Genomic DNA, 21,382 nt, shown 5'->3' with positions numbered 1-21,382 from the left:
GAGGCGGTTGCGCTTTAGTGAGGATAAAGGAGTTCTCAAGCTTAGAGAAGTTCCCTAGGCCAGTCAGAGGTCTAGCGGGAGTCCAGATAGAGGATTCTTTTGACCGGTGAGGCTGCAGATTAGGAAGGCGGCCTGCCAACTGTGCAAACAAAGCGACTCCTTGTTGGTGTAAGATTGGTGTTGATCCGATTCACCTATGTCATTTTGAACCTGACGGGTTGTTTGTTCGTGTGGAAAATCTCTCTCCTTACTCAGGATTTCTTTATGTTCGAGGCGAGGCATATTCATTTGTCGAAGAAGAGGCAAGTGCTTCCATTTATGCTCATAGAACCCTGAAAAAACAATATATAGTTTATTTTCCAATATTTGAAGGGGCCACGTCTTGGATACAAAAGTGTTAGCATTACTTTTCCGGTGTACCAAGTTACGAATTGGTATAAGGTAGAACTTTCGGAAAAGAGACAGACTTCCATAGAGCATTGATACCCGCATTTGATTCAGAATACATGAGACCTGGGCTTAAAAGTTATGAATGACAGTATAACCTCTTGTCTATGGTAACACACAACATATAGTGAAACAGCGGACATCCAGAAGGGGAGAGACAAGATGAGAGAGGAGAGAGGAAGCTGAATGACAAGAGCTGACGAAGTCCAATCAAGCTGGGGCCTAGAAAGAGTTAAGAAAAAAACACCTTCTACCTACATTCATGGGTGGTCAACGATAGATTCCACATCAAGATAAGCAAAGCGGGATACAACTTGTTTATTACCTCAAAGAAAACTAGAAACATGTCTTCTCTAATCATGGAACACGAGAATAGCATGCACGGAAGAAAGCACTTACATTTGAGACCGGTCACTTCTTGATCGGGTGGAGAAGAGCAAACGAACATTTCCGATCTTTCGTATTCGATTCGGGAACCAGTGTATAAGCCATTGGACATTTGGACTGAATGTACATTGTACATGGCTTAGTAATCATTATCGACCACAATAATCTAGAGTTAGAACCAAACACTTGCTGAATTATGCATGGGTTTATCCTAAAAGATATTATTTTGTTATTTTTCATGTTGAACATCCATGATGCTAAAATCTTTAAAGCAAATGACATCAGCAAAGGTTATGACAATTGATTGGCATAGAAAATAGGATTTGCACTGCCCCACTGCGCCCCAGGGATGAGCTTCAATAGCCCATCATAGCACTCTCAATCAGGGGGTTAGGGAACTCTTGAAGATATCCTCTTCAAACCTTGCTTGTCCTGTCAAAGCATCGCTGATACTCTTGGAAGCAAAAAAAAAAGTTTCAAAGAAGAATAGGTTTTATGAGCAAGAATGTGGGCAACCTCTTTGAGACCCTAGCTATCGAGGGCTTGTTCGAACTCGCCAAGAATCGAAGGTCACATTATGGAACTACGCGTCCGCCTTAGCTAGATAGCAAATTACAAATAGAACGGGCTAACGAATTTTTTAAAGTTAATAAAATTTAGATTCATGAATACTTTTAAAAATTCACAATCAATTTGAATATCATGAACATTTTATCGATATGTGAACATTTTTCGAATTCATAAATATTTTTGTTGAATTCTTGAATATTTTATATTTCATGATTTTTTTTAATGGACAAACACTTTTTTGCAATTTGCAAATGTTTTTTTAATTCATCAACAAGTTTTTCAAATTTATGAAAAAAATTAATTCACGATTTTTTTCAATTTGCATACAATTTTTGAATTCATGAACATTTTTGAATTAATGAATAATTCTAAAATTTCATGACCTATGTTTGAATTTGCATCACCTCTTGTATCCTGATCAAAGGTCACTTCTGCTGTGCTTGGAGTCTGTCATACTTACCTTTTTTTTGGATTTTGTAATACAACTCAAATTGTTTTGAAAAGTCCCCCCCTGCAGCATCTTCTCATTAGCTCACTTGCCAGTGCTATTTTTTCAGACATATATACTGCCAGTGTTCCTTTTTCTTGAGACACACTAGCTAGTGTCGGTAAATTATGAGCTAGCAGTTCCAAAACCATGCAACCATTTTCACAAATCATGAGCAAATGACATGGCCGACTTTCTGGAAGAAAAAGAAATGGCAGCAAGCGACAACAAGAACATTAAACAGCGTCTGATGCCAATGTATATAACCTCAGTCTCACACAACATCTGAACTGACTTCTTACACAAAAGCTACCGCGACATGCAGCAGCGGTTTCTAGTTCCCCAGTTATGTGTTTGAAATTCATGGATGATTTTCCAACCCCTAAATGTGCATTGATCAATTACACCACCATTCAGATGTCTTCCAAAATGTTCTAAAACGACTAAAATGAGCCAACCGACCGAATTGTCGGATTTGTACAGATAAGAAAAGCCCAACAGATTAGGCATGAGCAATAGCAGGTGATCGAAGATCGAACTGATTAATTCAAGATAGAATTACCTGGGGTGATCTTCGGATGACCAGAGGTCGATCCTGCTCTGTATATAGGTGCGGCTTATGCCTATTGATCTCCGGGAACCGCCAAACTCAACCACTTCCTGCAACGACTTGCTGCTCATGTCGACGGCGACCACCCACGCCGTGTCGTCCCTGAGGCTCTCTTTGCTCATCAAGTAGACGACGTCGTCGCCCCGCAAGCTTATGACGGGGTGGCCTGTCATGAGCTCATGGAATGGCCTCGGCAGTGGCGGCAAAAGGACAGAGACATCAGAAGATCTCAACTCGCAGTCCTGGCGCCATTGTTCCTCCTTCCACGGCTTGCTGTTGATCTTCTTGCTCCATGCGGTGAGTGTCCAGCCACCACCAGTGTGCTCGTCAGACCGCTTGTCGACGTACTTGATGCAACCTTGGTCGACAACGGCGATGTCCCTGGTTATGACGGCGTCCCACTTGCGCTCACCGAAGGCATGCGGCAAGGGGACGTAGCGGAGCTCCGGGTCGAGGAGCACGTCGCAGAGCAGGACGCCGCGCCAGAGGTCGGCCCAGCCCACGAAACCACCGCCGAGAGTGAACACCTTGCTAGTGGAGAAGAAGACGGAGTCCATGGCAGGGTTCATGGCAGTGGCACCAAGCTCCAGCTTGCTCTTGGTCCAGGTGTTGGTCTCGGAGTGGAAGCGGTGGAGCTCATACGCCATGCCCCGTCCCCGTGTACCCTCGAGGAACGCAATGATGTAGGAGGAGCTGTTCGGGCTGCAGCGCAGGAGGGCGACGTCCCTGAGACCGAAGCGGCCATGTGGGCGCGGGAGAGACGTGAGCGAGCGCGCGGCGGGCTGGTAGACGAAGTAGTCGAACATGTCCGGCTGGGTGCACAGGGACCGGTGGCCGATGGCGACGCCGAGCAAGAAGAGGCCATCCGCGGCGGCGAAGATCCTGGGCTCGATGGCGAAGCGTGTGGGCTTGAGGCCGGGGCAGTTGACGCGGATGTGGGAGACCAGCGGCGGGCGGGCGGCGATCATGGTGACCTCTATGGCATGGCCTCCCCTGGTGCCGGCGGCGGCGGTGGTGCCGGCGGCTATGTAGGCGGAGACGTCGAGGAGGACCCAGCTCGGAGGAGGACCGTTGAAAAGGGGCAGCGCAGGCGGTGTCAGCGAGGCGCCGAAGATGGCGCTCTCCGTCACGTTGACGTACTCTTCCAAGCCCTCCTCCATGTACATGGATGGATCTTCCCCTCCTTTCAAGCTATCTACAAGACGATTGTCCAGGTATATATGAAGAGAGGATTGCTAGCCTGATGAAACCGAATCAAAATATGTTTCTGCTTGAATCCGGAAGAGAATTTCCTCCCTTTTTTTGAAAAGGGGAGAACTTCCAGCTCCAGGTGGGATCGGAGAGGGGAACCAACACTGGAACCGTGTGCACATGCACATCCCAGCTTGTAGATCAGGATAGATCCAGGCAAATTCACATCCAAAGGGGCGAAAACTATTTATGCAAAAGCACACTAGCTTGGATTAAGCAACGCATTATCCATAAACCAACAAGTAACAAGAAGTACACAGGATATAAGGTGCCATTAGAGGCACTACTTGTTGAGCGGCAATTTTATTTAGGCCAATACTACACCGCTAGGTGATTACTGGGCCGCGTGTAGCCCAACCTTGTTCGTCAGTTCCTCCTTGATAGCTCCGACAACCCTGTCCTTGACGTCTCCTTCCTTCATGAACAGGAAGGTTGGCATGGCCTCCACGCTGAATTGCTCAGCAATGGACTGTTTATACAACACAAAAAGCTTTGTTAGTAACACAGCTCTGAATTTGTACCACGATACTCTGTAAACAGCGACATCAGTTCCATTACCTTCAGTTCATCAACATCGACCTTGAGGAAAACAGCAGCTGGGAACTTCTTGGCGAGATCAGCGAAAATTGGAGCCATAATGCGGCAGGGTCCACACCACGATGCAGTGAAGTCAATGACCACCTGTTAGGTGCAAAACAAGGTTAACATGATCGTGAAGAATATATTCAAAGCATGTGTCAATAATGCTTTTGCTTTTAAAAAAATGCTATTGCTAATTCCTATACCAGAGCTTGCACTCCAAGTTCCTAAATATAAGACCTTTTAGAGATTCCACTTAGACTACATACGGAGCAAAATGAGTGAATCTACACTCTAAAGTATGTCTATATACATCCGTATGTAGTCCATAGTGGAATATCTAAAAGGTCTTATATTTAAGAACGGAGGGAGTAAAATTTACATTGGATTGCTGCGCTTGTTCCAGAATTTCTGAGTCGAAACTCCATGAAAAGTTGCAAACTCCCCCGCAAAAAATATATTACAAACTACTCCATAATGATCATCATGTGAGGCCATGGTTCAGAGTTTCAGTGGGTTAACACCATCATTCTTTGTATACAGACTTGAAGAGACACGATCTACATATAGTACAATGTTGGTGCCAATTTGTAGCAGTATCAAATAGGGGGATATTGCACACGATGGCAATCTCTACAATCTTAACAAGAAGAACAAAAGGACTCTCCAATCTCCATCCACACACCACAAAACTCGTCAGGCAGCACAGCGCGGAAAACATATTGCAAGAGTCGTGTAAAGAGACGCGCGATCTGCTGACACAGAAAGATGTTCCAAACATATGCATCATTACACAGGATCAAGGCAACGCTATTACTACAACGTAATCAACACATGACAGTGGTTTTAGACAATTCAAAGAAAGACCTTGCAGGGAGGGGTGCCACCTGCGCTACAAAATGTCTCAAATCTGAATTGGCGTTTTTCTCCGGCCTACTATAACAATTGGCTTAGCAGAGCCCCTGACAAGAAAGTCCAGTCAACTAGTCTAGTTGTGATTAACTGTTTTTGCTGCAATTTTTCCTGGTCACAAATACCAGATTCGCCGCATCCCTAAGATGGGGGAAAACAAATCAGCCCTATACGCTCTCTGAATCGCAATCGTAAAACAATCCAGCAACTTGTTTTAAGCACAGATTAGTCGTCAGGAGCCCACTACATACACGAAACAGCTCTCATCCACCAAACATCACTGCTCCTAGGTTTTAGATTTGGGTGGTGTGAACAAAGAAACACTAGCGCTCGACGGATCGAGTGGGATCTGAAACAAACCCTAGCGCTCCTCCCGCTTTGCAGGAGGAAGAGGGGATAACGGAACCAGATCAATCAGGAGATAGATAGATAGATGTGTATACCAGCTTCTTGGCGGCGTTGGCCTCCTCGATCTGCATGGTCCACTGCTCCAGGCTGTGGACGGAGATCACCTCCCCCGCCCCCACCGCCGCCGCCGTTGCCGTCGCCGCCGACGCCGCCATCTCTCTCTCTCTCTCTCTCTCTCTCTCTCTCTCTCTCTCTTCTCGGCAAGCACCGCTTATTTCTCACGCGCACTTTGTTGTTGCCTTCTGGCCTCGGTCTCCAATCCCGGCTCGCCTCCCCAAAGATATTGTCTTTGTCCGGCAGGCAGGAATCGGAATTTATCCTGCGGGCTATGACGAATATGCCCTTTCCTCCTGCGCGAAATTACGGCGGAGCCCCTGGAGGGCGTAGCTTTCCGGGCTGGGACTGTTGAACAGTCAGATGGGCGTGTGCATTCAAACGGGCGGGCCACCTGAGGCGTGTGTGATTGAACAGTTCTTTTTCTTCTCTGACGTGGTGAATAGGTCTACATCCGTACCTTTGCGAGGGCCTGATTCAAACACCACACTGCAAACACGCGTGAGGCATGGCAAAAATCATCTCGCAACCAACCGCCACAATATCAGACCCCGTGTACCCAGCCTATTTGTCCGGGTTGTTCGACACCCTTCATATCCATTCCCTATGTGGGTGGGATATGAGATGGTTTCAACGCGGCTACCACGCCAGATTGGCCCGTGTTGGCCCACCTCGACCCCCACAAAAACACCACTCTGACCAAATCTTAGTCACACTTCCTCAACAGCACCGCTCCAACTCCTCTCCCCTTCCCTTTGTCGCCGTCAGTCACCACCATATCCGGCTCCAGCAGCGACTCCTCCTCTGAAGCCGACACCGTTGATTGGGACGCCATCGCGGCAGAGTCAAATGACGAGTTGCTATCTTCATTGCCATCTGTAGGTTGCTGATGGATAGGGGTGGAAGCTCGATCTCGACGCACCACTCTGGTGGCCTGGCGGCACTCCTCCAACTCCAGGCTAGTCCGCGTAGGCTCGGCGTGGTCCACGCCCGCCCGGTGGTCTGGTGGGGCTCTTGCAGCTCCGGGATGTCACTTCCGCTCCCTGCACCTCTTGGTCGGTGTTGGGTGCTGATCTCAACACCTTCAAGCACGCGGCGGTGGCTTCTCAAGTCAAAGGCATGGGCAGCTCGCCGCATGAGGCAGGCATGGCTCTTGTAGATCTGTGTCGGTCTCCCTTACCTTCGACTTCGACGATGAGCTCATCTGCGGCGTCCTGCACTAGTCCTTGACCACCGCTCAGACAAACGCCTGCCGCAATCGCCATAAAAATGTGAAAGCATTGCAGCTAGAGCTTAGGGAGTTCGAGTGCCCACTGAAGAAGAAAGCTATGGCGGATGCCAAAGTTAGCCGCCTCGCCAAGTACCGCGCTTGCGTAGTCCGTTGCCTGCTAGGGCTCCCCTCCTCATCCAAATCCTCTAGTGCCTCCAACAACTCCAATGACCCTCTATGCGGCAACGTGTAATACCGTCGCTCTAGAGACGACAGGGAAAGGGCAAGGTGAATAAGAGGTGACTGCTATCTTTGTCTAATAGTATATCGTATTAATGTTATTGTAGTGGTGAACTATCTGTTTTTTGAACTTGCCATATCTGGTTGTATGATTTTTTTGCTATGCCCAATCGTATCAATGATATGTGTTTAGTTTATCTATGTTGTGTTGATTAACATTGCATGAGGTTGTATGAGTTTAAGGTTTGGATATGAGTGGACACGTCCCTGGATGTATAGAGAATCAAATTAGCTATGTTTGGTTGGAAATGCTCTTAGAGGGAAGACAAAGATGATGGCGACTCAGGCTAAGAGCATCTCCAGCCGTTGGCCCTCCAGGAGGCATAAAAATCACCGCCTGAGGGCGAGTCGGCGGTAAAATCGGCTCTGGGGGCGGTTGGGCATCCAACCGTCACCCCCAGGTCGCCCCCAGGCGCCGATATCGACCCATTCCTGGGTGCTTTTCGGCCCACTTTCAGCGAAAAATGGTCCATATTCGGTGTGGTTCGGCGTTGAATTCTCAACATAAATATTTTTTTTATCACATAGTTCATCACAGAAAATCAAATAGTTCAACAAAATAGTGCAACAATAAATAGTTCAATACAAATTATATAATTCAACAAATAAAAACTCATATTTCATCACACGTCGAGTTAGGCGGCGCCCTTGATCCTCCATAGGTGCTCCACCAGATCCTGCTGCAGTTGATGATGCACCTGTGGGTCTCGGATCTCCTGACGCATACTGAGGTAGGCAGTCCAGGTTGCCGGTAGCTGGTGATCAACTTCGGCTAGAGGACCCTGCCTGTAGTATGGTTCAGTGTCAAACACTGGATCTTCCTGCTCGCTCTCGATGATCATGTTGTGCAAGATGACACAGCAAGTCACGATCTCTCACATTTGATCTTTCGACCAGGTCTGAGTAGGGTACCGGACAACAGCAAATCGAGATTGGAGCACACCAAATGCCCGCTCGACATCCTTCCTGCAAGCCTCCTGCACCTTGGCAAAGTGGGACTTCTTGCCTCCTGGCACATCGTTTGAGATAGTCTTCACAAATGTAGACAATTTCAGATAGATGCCATCAGCTAGGTAGTACCCCTTGTTGTACTGCCGCCCATTGACCTCGAAGTTCACCGAAGGAGAATGACCTTCAACAAGCTTGGCAAAGACAGGAGAGCACTGCAGCACATTGATGTCATTGTGAGTTCCGGGCATACCAAAGAAGGAGTGCCAAATCCAGAGGTCCTGTGTGGCCACCGCCTCAAGTACCACACTGCAACCGCCTTTATACATCCCCTGCTAAGCAAATGGGCCGTTTTTCCATTTCCAATGCATGCAGTCGATACTTTTAAGCATCCCAGAAAATCCTCTTGCTGCATTATGTTACCTCATGATCTGTTGATAGCATTAACAATCTCAGCCAGGCGATAGGTTCATCCAACATACTAAGGTCGAGTTGATCATACAGATTTGCGGGATCAATAACTGGAAGAGGTAAGGAGTCCTGTCCAAACAAGCTTGAGAAGAACTGCGCAGCGATAGCCAGCTTTTCTGAATTCTCAGAGTGCTGTATGTCATCTCTCATCAGCATTCTGTTTTTTTTTTTGGAGTGACAATTTGCAGCGGCGTGGAAGAATCGCGTGTTTTCATCTCCCAACATACAATCTCTGATCTTTGCTCGTCATCTCCACATGCTAGTTTGCCACAAAATCAGCCCGTTGACATGGATAAAGAATCAAGAGGCAACAATGTGAGATGACATGGATTCAAGTATCATAGCACTTTGACATGCTAATCACTTGGAACATCACAATAGCCATAGCCTATAGCCGAACAACTGGATTAGATCAGCTCCTTATGAAAATCAACCATTTACCGAATAAAGTCACACTTGATTCACCATCATCCAACCAACAAGTAACAAGCAGTACACAGGATATAAGGTGCCATTAGAGGCACCGCTTCTTGAGCCACAATTTTATTTAGGCGAATACTACTCCGCTAGGTGATTACTGGGCCGCCGCGTGTAGCCCAACCTTGTTCGTCAGTTCCTCCTTGATAGCTCCCACAACCCTGTCCTTGACATCTCCTTCCTTAATGAACAGGAAGGTTGGCATGGCCTCAACGCTGAATTGCTCCGCAATGGGCTGTTCATACAACATAAAACCTTGTTAGTAACACAGCTCTGAAATCGCACGATGATACTCTGTGCTCTGTAAACAGCGCCATCGGTTCCATTACCTTCAGTTCATCGACATCGACCTTGAGGAAAACAGCATTTGGGAACTTCTTGGCGAGATCAGCGAAAACTGGAGCCATGATGCGGCATGGTCCACACCATGATGCAGTGAAGTCAACCACCACCTGTTACAAACGACAAGGTTAACAGGACCTTGACACAAATGTGCAAAGCATGGGTCAATAATGCTACTGCTAGTTCAACACCATAAACACCTACCAGAGCTTACAATCAATCCAGGTTATAATTCACGTGAAGAGAATAGCACTGGAATTTTATGATGTTCCACAATTTCAGAGATGAAAATCCACGGAAAGTTATAAACTCCCCCGCAAAAAAATATATACAAACAACAAGATGATCATCATATAAATTCCTGGTACAGTGTTTTTAGTGGAGTTAGCACAATCAATCTTACTATGCAAACTTGAGGAGACGTTTGGATCTACATACGGAATATTGGTGCAAATCTGCAGCAGCACGGATAAGGGGATAATTGCGTGCAATAGCAATTCCTATACAATCTAAAAAAGCATGTGAGGCAGCACAATGCGGAAACAATAAAATGCTGCAAGGGTAATGTAAAGAGCCATGCCCCCTGCATCGCAGAAAGATGCCATGACATTACAGCATAACCAACACTGTTTTCAGACAAAAAGACCATACAAACAGATGTGCCCCCCGTGAACTGCATACTACATACGGAGCAAAACGAGTGAATCTATACTCTGAAGTATGTATATATATACATACATCAGTACATAGTCCGTGGTGCAATATCTTAGAAGATCTATATTTAGAAACCGAGGAAGTAGCGGTACACGCGGTTCTGAAACTGTCTCCTTTTTAACATGAGAAGATGATATCCACGGCAGCCCTAATAAGACGGGGAAAAGAAACCGACCGTAACATGCTCTCCAAGCCATCAAAATTCAACCAGACCAACCGCAGATTCGTCCTCGGGCGGCCACCGCATGCACGAGCCAGGTCTTAACTTCACCAACCAATCTGAAACAAGAGCATCCTCGCCCGGCCCGTGCCGCCTTGCGGGAGAAGACGAGGGGGGAGGGAGAGATCGATCCGGAAAGATGCGTACCAGCTTCTTGGCGGCGTTGGCCTCCTCGATCTGCATGGTCCACTGCTCCAGGGTGTGGACGGAGATCACCTCCCCCGCCCCCACCGCCGCCGCCGTTGCCGTCGCCGCCGACGCCGCCATCTCTCTCTCTCTCTTCTCGGCAAGCACCGCTTGTTGATTTCTCACGCGCACTTTGTTGTTGCCTTGTGGGCTCTGTCTCCAATCCCGGCCCGCCTCCCCAAAGATAAATTGTCCGGCAGGCAGGCAGGAATCAGAATTTATGCGCTCGCTATGACGGATATGCCCTTTGCTGGTGCGCGAAATTACGTGGGGCTGTTGAACGGTTCAGATGGGCGTGTGATTGAACAGTTTTTTTTTCTTTTTTTAGGCTGACGTGGTGAACGGGTCGCTGGAGCCGTGGCTTCGTGAGGGTCTGATTCAAACACGGTTAGGCGAATACGCGTGAGGCCCACGACAATGAGTGATGAGCCGAAATTCATTCCGACTTGCTGAACGCCCGGATTTGTTGTTTGAATCAATCGACTGCTCACACAGATGTAGCCATAAGAGCAAAGCTAATAGAAGAGCCGGCTGCCGGCTCTATAGCACTGCCAGGTCAGCTATATAGCCTGTTTATATAATAAACTGGCTGTAGATTAGCTATAGTATTTAATGCTTGCATGAAGAAAGATGCAGAGAAAGGCATACTGATTGGCTGGCGTTTGCCTTTAGTCATTGTGCGGGTTGCATGTTGGCTCGATTCCATGGGAGCTTGTGCTATCGCTAGCGATTGACGAAGCGCCGACGCCCTTCTCACTCCTACTTTCTTTCTCCTCCAGTTAAGGATTTGCTGATGTGGAACATCTTATAGCCAGCTGACTAGGACTTATTATACTTGCTCTAAACGGGAAGCCACTCGCCGCCAAGGGCACATGACCTCACCCAAAGGGAGGCATGAAGGAGAGGCATGAGGCATGCTCAGATACAGGGTTGTCGGTTTGGAGTTGGTGGCACATCTTCAAATGTACCCTCCCAGACGCCTAGATAAACGCCTGACGCCATCGCCATAAAATGTAAAAAAATTGCGGCTCAAACTCGGGGAGCTCGCGCGCCCACCCAAGGAGAAAAGCGGCGGCGGCTGCCAAAGCTAGACGCCTCGCCAAGGAGCAGGCACATGCCGCCCGTCGTCTGCCTGGGCTCCCCTTCTTTTTTCGAGTCCTCCAACAATTCTGACGGCCCTTCTGACGTCAGACACATAATACCTTCGCTCCGGAGATGACAAGGGAAGAGGCAGAGCGAAGAAGTTGTGAATTTTACCTTTATCTACGCGTATCTAATCATAGATCATATCAATGCTATCGTAGTGGTGAACTATCTATGTTTTGAACTTGCTATATCCAGTTGTATGATGATTTTGCTATGCTCAATCGAATCAATGATACGTTGTGTTGACTTGCATTGCATGAGGTTCTATGGATTTGAGATTTTGGATATGAGTGGATGCGTCCCCGTATGTATGGATAATCAAATTAGCTATGTTTGGTTGGAGATGCTCTTAGAGGGAAGACCAAGACAACGACGGCTCAGACTAAGAGGGGCAGTCGCAGGGGAGAGGAGGAAGAAAAGATGGATTGGGCATACACTCGGCTCATTGTATGACGTGCAGGTGTCACACGGCACTCGGCTTCTAGGTGGACACACGTGGTACTTTCTGGTTGGCCCATAGCTGAACTAGAAGCCGTACGCGCCACTCGGCTTACTTCTTGACCACATTGTCGGCCCGCAACCAGGCACCTTTATGTTGGCGACTATTCTTTACCGAGTCCCCGACAAATGGATCTCAACATATACCGCTTTCTTGACATGGGGTAAGCCGAGCCGGCTTTGCTGGGCGTAACACTTGGCAAACCCGTTGCAGAGTAGCATCCGACCTTCGCTGGATATATCTGATGCTCGGCTTCTCCTATTGTGAGATGGCTCGGCCATTGAATTTCAATCTTAGGGGCGGAGAAAACAACCGATAGCAATTTTTTTTCCGGACAACCGATGAATAGGTGACCCAAATTAATTTATTTCATGACCGTCACAAAGAAATTTACTCCGTCCCTGTAACAATTTTCCACAAAATCTAGAAGCCACAAGCGCGCCGTCCCGTGTCGTTCAGAAGAGGTACTTTGACAGGACGTACTTGGGCGCGGCCCGGCGGTCCCCTTGCCAGTGCTGCATGTGCACCCCGATGGCGTCCAGGTGCTGCCCGCTCCGGCCGTGGAACCCGACCACCTTCCCCTCCGCCGTCGCCGGCGACGAGAAGTAGGTCCCGACCTCGTCGCCGAACGGCCCGTACCTGCCGCGGTTGCTGACGAAGGTGATGGAGCGCAGCGCCCGGGGCCCCTCGGCCGGGTCGGCGTTGTAGTAGCCGCGCACGCAGGTGAGCACCTCGTGCGGCGCGTCCAGCTTCACCCGGTGCGTGATGTGGCCGCTGGTGCCGTGCCGGGCCGACCACTCCGACCGGTCGCCCCGGTCGTACTGGATCTGGATGGAGCCGATGAGGGCGCCCCGCGTCACGTACACCTGGTTCACGCCGGCGTACACGCCGTCGTCCCACGCCCGGCCCCCCGGCCCGCCCCACGGCCCCGGCCCCGCCGCCGCCGGCTCCTTCACCATGGCCGCGTAGGGAACCTCCTCGTCCACGTCGCTCGGGTCGGGGTCGGACCGCGGCGCCGGCGACGGGCTCCTGCTGGCGGCGGCCCTGAGGGACCTCGGCACCTTGCCCTGCTGGACGTGCACGCCGATGCCGTCGATGTACCAGCCCTCCCGGCCGTGGAACCCCACGACCCGCCCGTCGGCGAAGCTGGTGGAGAAGTAGGTGCCGTACTCGTCCCCGTAGGGCCCGTACCGCCGCCGGTTGGTGTGGAACGTCAGCGACCGCACCGCCGTCGGGCCCATGATGATCGTCGGGCCGTAGTAGCCGGTGATGTGGGTCAGCACCTCCGACGGGAAGTCGAACGCGATCTGCAGCAAACAACCCACGAGCGCGCGTCAGTCATCCACTCCATGATTGATCGTCTGTGCAGCATGCAGATGAGCAGTTGGCGTTGATTACCTTGTCGGGCGGGACGCCGCTGCTGAAGCCGTGCTTGTTGCCCCACACCGCCTGCCCGTGCCGGTCGTACAGCACCTTCATGGAGGTGACCCCCACCGCGCGGGTCAGGTTGATCTGCCACACGCCGGTGTACACGCCGTCGTCGAAGATGGTGCCGCCGCTGCCGCCCCACGGACCGTGCGTCTCAGGCCCGCTCATGGCCGCCGCCCTGTACGAGCTAGGGTACGAAACCATCTGCACAACCAAAGTTCACAACTTCAGAACACAAAAACTACAGAGCCATCATCAGACGTACTTACAAAGAGTGCAAAAGCACGTGACACCACACCACACCTTGTTCATGATCGATCCATCGTGGTAGTCCGGGGACGGATGCGCGTACTGCTGCTTAGGGTAACCGGCACCGTAGACGGCGTAGCCGTCGGCCCGGTCCCGCACTGCGAGGGCCATGTCATGCTCATCGTCGACCTCGGTGACGGTGTAGCCGTTTCTGCTGTACGCCGACGTCGGGAGCTGCGGCGAGGCTGGGTAGCTCGGGGGACTCGGAATCGGAACGTGGACTTGCTTCAGGTAGAAGCCGATGGAGTTGAGGTACGACCCGGACCGTCCATGGAAGCCGATGATCTTGCCGCTGCTCACCGGGAGCGAGAAGGGCGTGCCGTCCTCGGTGCCGAAAGGCCCGTACTTGGAGCGGTTGCTCTGGAACGTCAGTGATCTTATGATGACCGGGCTACCGCAGACCGATCCGTAGTAGCCGCTCACGGACAGTAGGATTTCTCCGGGAACATCCAGCTTCACCTGCATCATCAGACATACCAAGTCTCAATGATTGTGTTCAGAAATATGAAAACTTATGAAAGCAGACTTGTTCTATGAAAAGTTCGTTGTTGCAGATTATGTGCAGAAGAACTTCTGCAATCATATATAGAAAGCCTGAAGATGTTTTGGTGAGGGTTTTAGCAGGGTAGACCTTATCTGTTTCAGACCCGTCCTCCGTGCTCCCGTGCGTCTGTGACCAGACCGAGTGTCCTTTCAGGTCATACTGGATTCTTATCGAGTCGACGGCAGCTCCATGGGTGATCATAATCTGGCATACCGTCGAGTACACACCGTCGTCCCAGGGGTATCCTCCTGTCCCTCCCCAGGGCCCAACCACTATGGGGCTCTTCCCGTTGGCGCTCTGTTAGACACGGCAACCAAGATTTTGGGTTAGAGCATGATCGTTGGATTTGAACGCTACAAACTATAAATCCATCAAGAAAATAATGTGCTTATGCTTCATTGCCATAAAATCAAATTTGTTGTCATGATATTCAGTTAGCATGATTTCGATGGGCGAAAAAGTATCGATATATTGTGCACCATCAAGGAAAAAGTTAGGTTCTGGGTCAGAAGAAATTATAGAGACCTACAACTCAACTCCAACAAATTTGAAAATTAAGACCTCACATGTCTGAAATGCCAGTGGAATCCTTAACCAAACAACATTTCTGGAGATTCTATTCATTATTAGAATCCCATTTCTCTGTTGTTCACACGCATATATTTAGGAACATGATGTAATAATTAGCTAGGTATGCACACACAAAGGTCATGATTCATGAGCAAAAGCAGAATAGTGTACCATATTTCGGTCCTGCCAATGGGCTCAAACACTTCGGAGATGGAGGGTTCAAACTGTGCCTCCTCTTACTACCACCTTGCTGCTACTGCGTTGCGAGCCGTGTGCTTACTGACACACGAAGAAACACCGACCTGGCCAATTTATAGGATCGCCGGAGCAAGAAGGCGAGGCGAAAAGCAGCCACTGTCGCAAGCAGGCAGCCGCGTTTAACGGCTGGGGAGAACTGAAAGCAACCAGGAGAACTGGATTCTCCGGCCTGCTGGAGCCAATTCACGCGAAATGGAGAACAACGCGATCTTTCCACAAAATGGAGAACAACCCAATCTAATCTTTCCCCAGTATTGTCTGTCATATATTCCCCTTTCGCCCATCCGCAGTGCCGCGCAGAAATTCGGCGATTGGAGAAGTACAGAATTTATTTTTTACCTTCTCGAGTTATTCTCCACGCGAAAAATTGCCTTTCACTTGGCCTTCTGGAATGACTTTCTCGAGTGTGTGGATGACCGGCGCGGAACAGAAATTCCCTTTGCGGGATTCCCTGTTTATTCTACCTTTCGCGGGCGAGCACATGTTGATTGTGTAGTGTTTCTGATGCGCGTCTTCTGTTTTTTTGAGTGATTTCTGATGCGTTTTCTGGTTGACATGGTGGAAAACTGTCACCATGTTCACGGCCTCAGCTGCACACGAATAAGGAACGAATTTGGCGGTGCGGTGGTGATGGCACACGGCACGGCACCGAGAAGAATACGAGTTTGCCGCGGGAGAATCGTCAAGGGAGCACTTGGCGCGCGTGCTCCAGGCGGAGCCGGGCGTGGCCAGGCCGGGTCTGTGTGGGGCTCCGGCGCCGTCGCCCATCCCGTCAGGCATCGAACTGGCGGCGCAGGTGGCTCGGCTGGGATGGGTGGCTCGCCGCACGCTGCCCCTTTGGACGGTGTATCGAGGTCGGGAATATGTTCGTCCGTGCGATGGATGCTCTCTTTCGCCGGCACCGGGTGCGCCGCCAGCCGTGGGTGAACGCGTCCCTCGCTGACCTTCACCTTCCCGGTTCGGGCGGAGCAAGGTTAACCCAAGAAGCTCCAAAAAAAGATGAACAACGTGGCCATGTTAAGGTTAACCATAGCAAGGTTAACAAAGATTAACCATGGGCACCATGGTTTGCACAGTTGTTGGAGCCATGTTCAAATAAACACAGCCACCAACAGGTTATGGAACATGATGCACGTATCTCTATTTTTGATTTGATGCACGTATCTCTTTATTATGGGTGGTTCTCTCACATCTAATACAAGCCGAGTAAAAATAGACCATCTGTGCTGTGTAACCAATATCTGGCTCAACCCATCATAGGCTAATCTGACATGTACAATCATCATAAAATTATACGTACTACAATACAGTACCGGCTGCGTGGTTCACCAGTGCACACTACAATCAATCTCGGAGTTCTGGGCATCTCTATTTTTCACTGAACGCGTTGGGACATCTCCGTGCAAGACAACCAGCAGCTAGAGGCGGCAGGGCACCTGAAGAACGCAGTGAACCCCACCGCTTGTACAAGACCGTGCATACATGTGTATCTGCCTGCGAGAAAGGGCGATCACCGGTTAGTACCAGGGATTCAGGAGGGGAGGAGTGGTCGCACTGATGGCAGCACCGGATGAATCAAGTTGGCATGATCTTACCTGTGATCCATACCATTTTTGTATGTCTATTGATCCAAAAGCTCCAACAAACCATTCCAAGAGGGAACCTTGGAGAAAGCTTGCTTCCTCTTAATTCCCTCTATACTGGAGAAGTTGCCATTACCCTGAAACAGTAAATTCACCAAATGATCAGTCATCAGGATACACAGCATTTATCCGGTTTCATGTATGTTTATGCCTTGGTAACCTGACTAACTTAACCTACGACACAGTCTCTACGTACAAAAACTGAAATGGGATATGAAGAAAATAAAGATGGAGGGAAAAGTATTCCAGAGCATTTGTCAAACTTAACCATATCAAGCTTTCAGGCAGGTCAGTTCCTAAGTCACAAACATGACGAAACCTCAAAGAAGAATGCATAAAATCACTTGTGTTTACCTTCAAGCAGCGTCCCCTAGCCGTGTCACATATAGGATAGTCATGGGGGCAACAAGAACGGTTATCGCTACAGCAGACTGCATTATCCAGCTCACAGCAGCTCCAGGAAAGGCAGAATCCCAAGGCACGCCATGAGCAACAGCATGTGGATCCTTCAGGGCAGGAGGTAAAAGCGCTGCATTTGGTTGGGCCAGGCCCTGGTGAAGGAGGAGGATTCGGGCTTGTTTTTGTGGGGAACGATGCCATCATGTTTATGCCACAGATACCTGACGACGAGCCAGTGTTTCGGTGCATATGCATATAGCCCTTCATTCCCCATCTTTCACCCCAAGAATTTTTCACAATCCAATAATCCTTGCCGTTTTCAGAACCATATCCCACAATTAGGACTGCATGATCAAGAGACGTTGGGCATGGACCATCGAAGATACCCTGAATATGAAAATAATGGAAGTCAAGTACAAGGTGTGGTAGAAGTGTGTTAAATAAGTTAGTGAGAGCACAATTGCATTCAAACCTGGGAGTATAGCTGAAATGCCCTAGCGCTGCCACATATTCCCACGCTAATAGGTTGCTGGGCAACAGCTTGTAGTAACAAGTCTTCCTTGCTAGGAGGCACCTCCTTGTAGCCATCGATTGTTACCACATGCTTTTTCAGCTGCAAAACAAGCAGACAAATTGCATAAATATGACACATCACGTGCCTAAACATGCTCAAGGTAGTTTTCTACAAGCAGACAAATTGCTAGGAGGCACCTCCTTGTAGCCATCTTACTTTGTTCTTGTTGCATGTTCCATCCGCTTCACGAAACGGGTAATCATCCTCCGTGTCAATCCCACCATTTTTAATCACAAACTTGTAAGCATAGGTCATGAGCCCACCGCCACAACCAGCATTGTAGGATCTGTCACAATCGATTAGTTCCTGTTCAGAAAGGCTGAGAAGAGAGCCTGTCGTGATCTTGTTTATTCCTTCCATGGCACCTGTAGCTGAGAAGCTCCAACAAGCACCTGAACGACAATCCAGACCACATGAACCGGAAGTACTTGGTGTGGTTTACTAATAAGAAATGAGGTAGCACCGACTGTTAAAACTGAAAAATACTTCAAGTATCCTGTATCAAGGCCCTTGAATAAAACAAGACAATACAAGTCCAAAGGAGTGATTTCGTGGAAACAGAGACTTGCGCCTTCACTTCTTTAGTGTCACTCTTGATCCTATTTTGTAAAAATGAACTGCTGACGCAGTTCTTATATTGCTGTCATATCTAATTACAAATTTCCAGTATAGCCATCGCCCATGGGCAACCTAAGATAATCCCGAACCTACAATTCTGGATTGCTGGAGCCTGGAAGAATAACAAAAATTTCCTGAGATTTTTATTTAAGCTGTAATGCACAACTAAACTACACACTGAAGCAGCGCATCGCTACTTCCATGGCAAAAGCTAACAAAAAGAATATAAACAATTCTCTTGTGTGGGATGACCTAAAAAGCAACAGCACCTACAAACCACATAAGGAGCTAGAGGCATAATCCTATCTCTAATTATCTGCTTGCTAAACGATCTTATATTATGGGACGGAAGGGGCATCAATCTATTTTTTCTAAGTAGTCACTTCAATACCTTGATATCTTTCACATTTTCAAGGACAACAAAGTCCATGAATCTACCGTTGAGAAGAGTATAAGTGACTACAAACCAGCATAGCTTGGAGAAATTAGTCAGTAAACTTGCAAATTGGGCTGGGAAAAAACTAAACAGAGACATATTTTCAACATCTTCTCTAACCGGGCATGATGATAAGTACTTCAGGTTTACATGCTGCTAAATGGCAGGCGCTAACCAATCAACGTATTACCTAATGAGTTATGACAGGGGGAGGTTAGCTAGAGTATGTGTCAGCTGCTGCTCCCTGCCATGGATTCTAGTTCCTAGAATCATTTGCGGCAATAATACCTCGGTCATTCAGATCTTTAGCATCACTATGATTTTGATATGCACGTACCACATCTCGATCTCTAAGTTTTAGCATTAGAACCCAACAACTACACGAACGAACAGCAAAACTCTGACGGAGAAAAACAGATGAGCCCTGCAATGTAAGAAGTGTTGCAGAACAAGAGATTGACAAGCGTGGAGCTCACCGCAGCTGCCCTGGTCCTTGACCTTGGTGACGGCGCCGCTCTGCCTCCAGTCGAGCGCGTCGGGCACGGCGACCACGCCGCCCTCGAAGCCCCCGTCCGACGGCAAAGCCGCCCCGAGGGGACCCGGGCCGACGGCGAGGCGCCCGAGGCGCGCGGCGCGGAACTCGTCGTGGGTGAGGTCGGCGAACGCGTTGAGCGCGAGCGTGTACGACGGGGATCCCGGTCCGTTGGCGGCGGCGCCGGCGTTGTGCGCCGCCACGAAGGCCGCGTTGTCCGCGAAGGCCGCGAGCCGCGCCGCGCGCTCACCGGGCGTCGCGTACGCCTTGCCGTGCTCCGCGCACCACGCCTCGAACTGCGCCTCGTAGTCCGAGGCCGAGACGCTCTCCCCGCCGCCCGCGGCCGCGGCCGCGGCCGAGAGCAGCAGCAGGAGCAGCGGGAGGCAGTGGACGAGGCCCATCTCCGCGGCCCGCTCCGAAGTCCTCCCACGTCTCGGCTGGCTGCCCCTGGGAATGGGTGACGCTGCTGCTCTGCCTCCCCGGGGTATAAATAGGGGTTTGGGCTCGGTGAGCCGGGCTCCGGTGAGAGATCGGAGGAGAAGGATGGAGAAGCGAGGAGGAGGGGGAGGGGGAGGGGCAGGAAATTTTGGAGATCGGCTGTTGACTGAGAGGGAGCGGAGGGCGTGACGAGGCGAGAGAAACGAGGCGGCTCGGTGATTGGAGGGGGCGGGGCGGATAGGTCCAGGCGCGATCCACGTGTGCGACGTAAATGGCCGGAGCCAGACGGGGACTTGAACACACACAGCAGCCGGGGCGGGCTGCGGGTTCTGTGCGGGGCCACCGTCTCGCCACGCTGCACGGTTCTCCCGTTCACCGGTCAAAAATCTGGTATCTCGGGTAACAAGTGTTTTTTCTCTTCTTCTCCTTCTCCTTCTTCAATCAATATAATAAGAGCAACTCCAACGGGCCGACTCAAATGAACGGCGTTTTTGTCCGTTTTTTGTCCGTTTGGGTTGGCCGCCCGTCCGCCGTCCGTCCTCTTTTAGTTTTGGCTCGGCAGTGCGCCTAACGGGCTGACCCATTTTATGACCGCGCGCGTTTTAGATCATGCCAGCGTCCATGCCGTCGCCCTGTTTTTGGCGCTCCAGCGCGGGGAAAGGTTCGCGCGCGCGGGGGAAAGCGGCCTAGCGCACGCTGGTTTTGGCGCTCCAGCGCGCGGGAAAGGTTCGCGCGCACCGCGGCCGGCGCTCGTTATAAGAAGGCGCTCCCTCCACACTTTGTCCGCCGCCCACTCGTCTCTCCCCCCTCACTAGCCTCGCCGCCTCTGCGCCACCATGTCGATCCGCCGCCTGGGCGCTTCGGATTTTCGCGGAGTCCGCGAGCGCCGCTCCGGCGCCTTCTCCTCCGAGATCTGGTTTCGCGAGAAACGTCTCATCCTCGGCATCTTCGACACCGCAGAGGAGGCGGCCCGCGCGCACGACGCGGCGGCGTGGCGCCTGCTGAGGCCTCGTCGGGATATGAATTTTCCCGACGTGTCGAGCCAGCAGGCGCAGGATCTGGTGCCTCTATCGCGGCTTTTCACCGACGAGGATCGTCGTGTCCATCGGAGGCGGCAGCGTCGCCTCGCCATCGCCGAGATGGACGTGGAAACCTTGGTGCTGTGGCGCGAACGCTTCCCGCAGGACATCGTCGACGAGCACCAGTTCTACAAGCAAAGGAGGTTGGAGAGGGACGCGAGGAGGACGGAGCGAGCCGCCTAGGAGGACAAGCATTCGCGGAAGCAGGCAGCTCAATTGAAACTGAAGCTACGAGAAACGTCAGGTTGGGACTTTGAAGACGAGCAGCATGCTGACGCCTACATTCAGACGTCGGAGGAGGACATTACCGAGTCCGAGTCAGAAAGCGACGAGTAG

At 50.3% G+C, this 21,382-nt stretch overlaps 3 protein-coding genes across 4 annotated transcripts; all 3 read right to left on the bottom strand.

Annotated features, from left to right (window-relative positions):
* Window positions 1-2,121: 2,121 nt before the first annotated feature.
* Window positions 2,122-5,962, bottom strand: LOC100037537 (thioredoxin H-type-like). Of its 2 annotated transcripts, none has more exons than XM_044595169.1 (3): window positions 5,687-5,898; window positions 4,311-4,433; window positions 2,122-4,221 (listed from the first exon to the last, which is right to left on the bottom strand). In XM_044595169.1, the coding sequence occupies exon 3, from the start codon at window positions 3,665-3,667 to the stop codon at window positions 2,450-2,452; it is 1,218 nt and encodes a 405-aa protein (XP_044451104.1). In that variant the 5' UTR covers window positions 3,668-4,221; window positions 4,311-4,433; window positions 5,687-5,898; the 3' UTR covers window positions 2,122-2,449. The 2 variants fall into 2 exon arrangements, with proteins under 2 accessions (XP_044451104.1, XP_044451105.1); XM_044595170.1 differs by having other exon boundaries at window positions 3,939-4,221; window positions 5,687-5,962.
* A 3,063-nt stretch (window positions 5,963-9,025) lies between these two features.
* Window positions 9,026-10,787, bottom strand: LOC123182554 (thioredoxin H-type-like). The gene is made up of 3 exons (XM_044595167.1): window positions 10,535-10,787; window positions 9,441-9,563; window positions 9,026-9,346 (listed from the first exon to the last, which is right to left on the bottom strand). The coding sequence occupies exons 1-3, from the start codon at window positions 10,652-10,654 to the stop codon at window positions 9,209-9,211; spliced, it is 381 nt and encodes a 126-aa protein (XP_044451102.1). The 5' UTR covers window positions 10,655-10,787; the 3' UTR covers window positions 9,026-9,208.
* A 1,676-nt stretch (window positions 10,788-12,463) lies between these two features.
* Window positions 12,464-20,159, bottom strand: LOC123182555 (jacalin-related lectin 3). The gene is made up of 10 exons (XM_044595168.1): window positions 19,474-20,159; window positions 18,100-18,335; window positions 17,842-17,982; window positions 17,325-17,756; window positions 16,975-17,047; window positions 15,350-15,423; window positions 14,587-14,796; window positions 13,950-14,414; window positions 13,617-13,850; window positions 12,464-13,525 (listed from the first exon to the last, which is right to left on the bottom strand). The coding sequence occupies exons 1-10, from the start codon at window positions 19,928-19,930 to the stop codon at window positions 12,674-12,676; spliced, it is 3,174 nt and encodes a 1,057-aa protein (XP_044451103.1). The 5' UTR covers window positions 19,931-20,159; the 3' UTR covers window positions 12,464-12,673.
* Between the last annotated feature and the right edge of the window lie 1,223 nt (window positions 20,160-21,382).

The sequence above is a fragment of the Triticum aestivum genome, chromosome 1D (assembly GCF_018294505.1).
Source record: "Triticum aestivum cultivar Chinese Spring chromosome 1D, IWGSC CS RefSeq v2.1, whole genome shotgun sequence".
Classification (NCBI taxonomy): domain Eukaryota; kingdom Viridiplantae; phylum Streptophyta; class Magnoliopsida; order Poales; family Poaceae; genus Triticum; species Triticum aestivum.
Note: the sequence above shows the minus strand (reverse complement) of the source record. Positions and strands in the feature narration are given on the sequence as shown.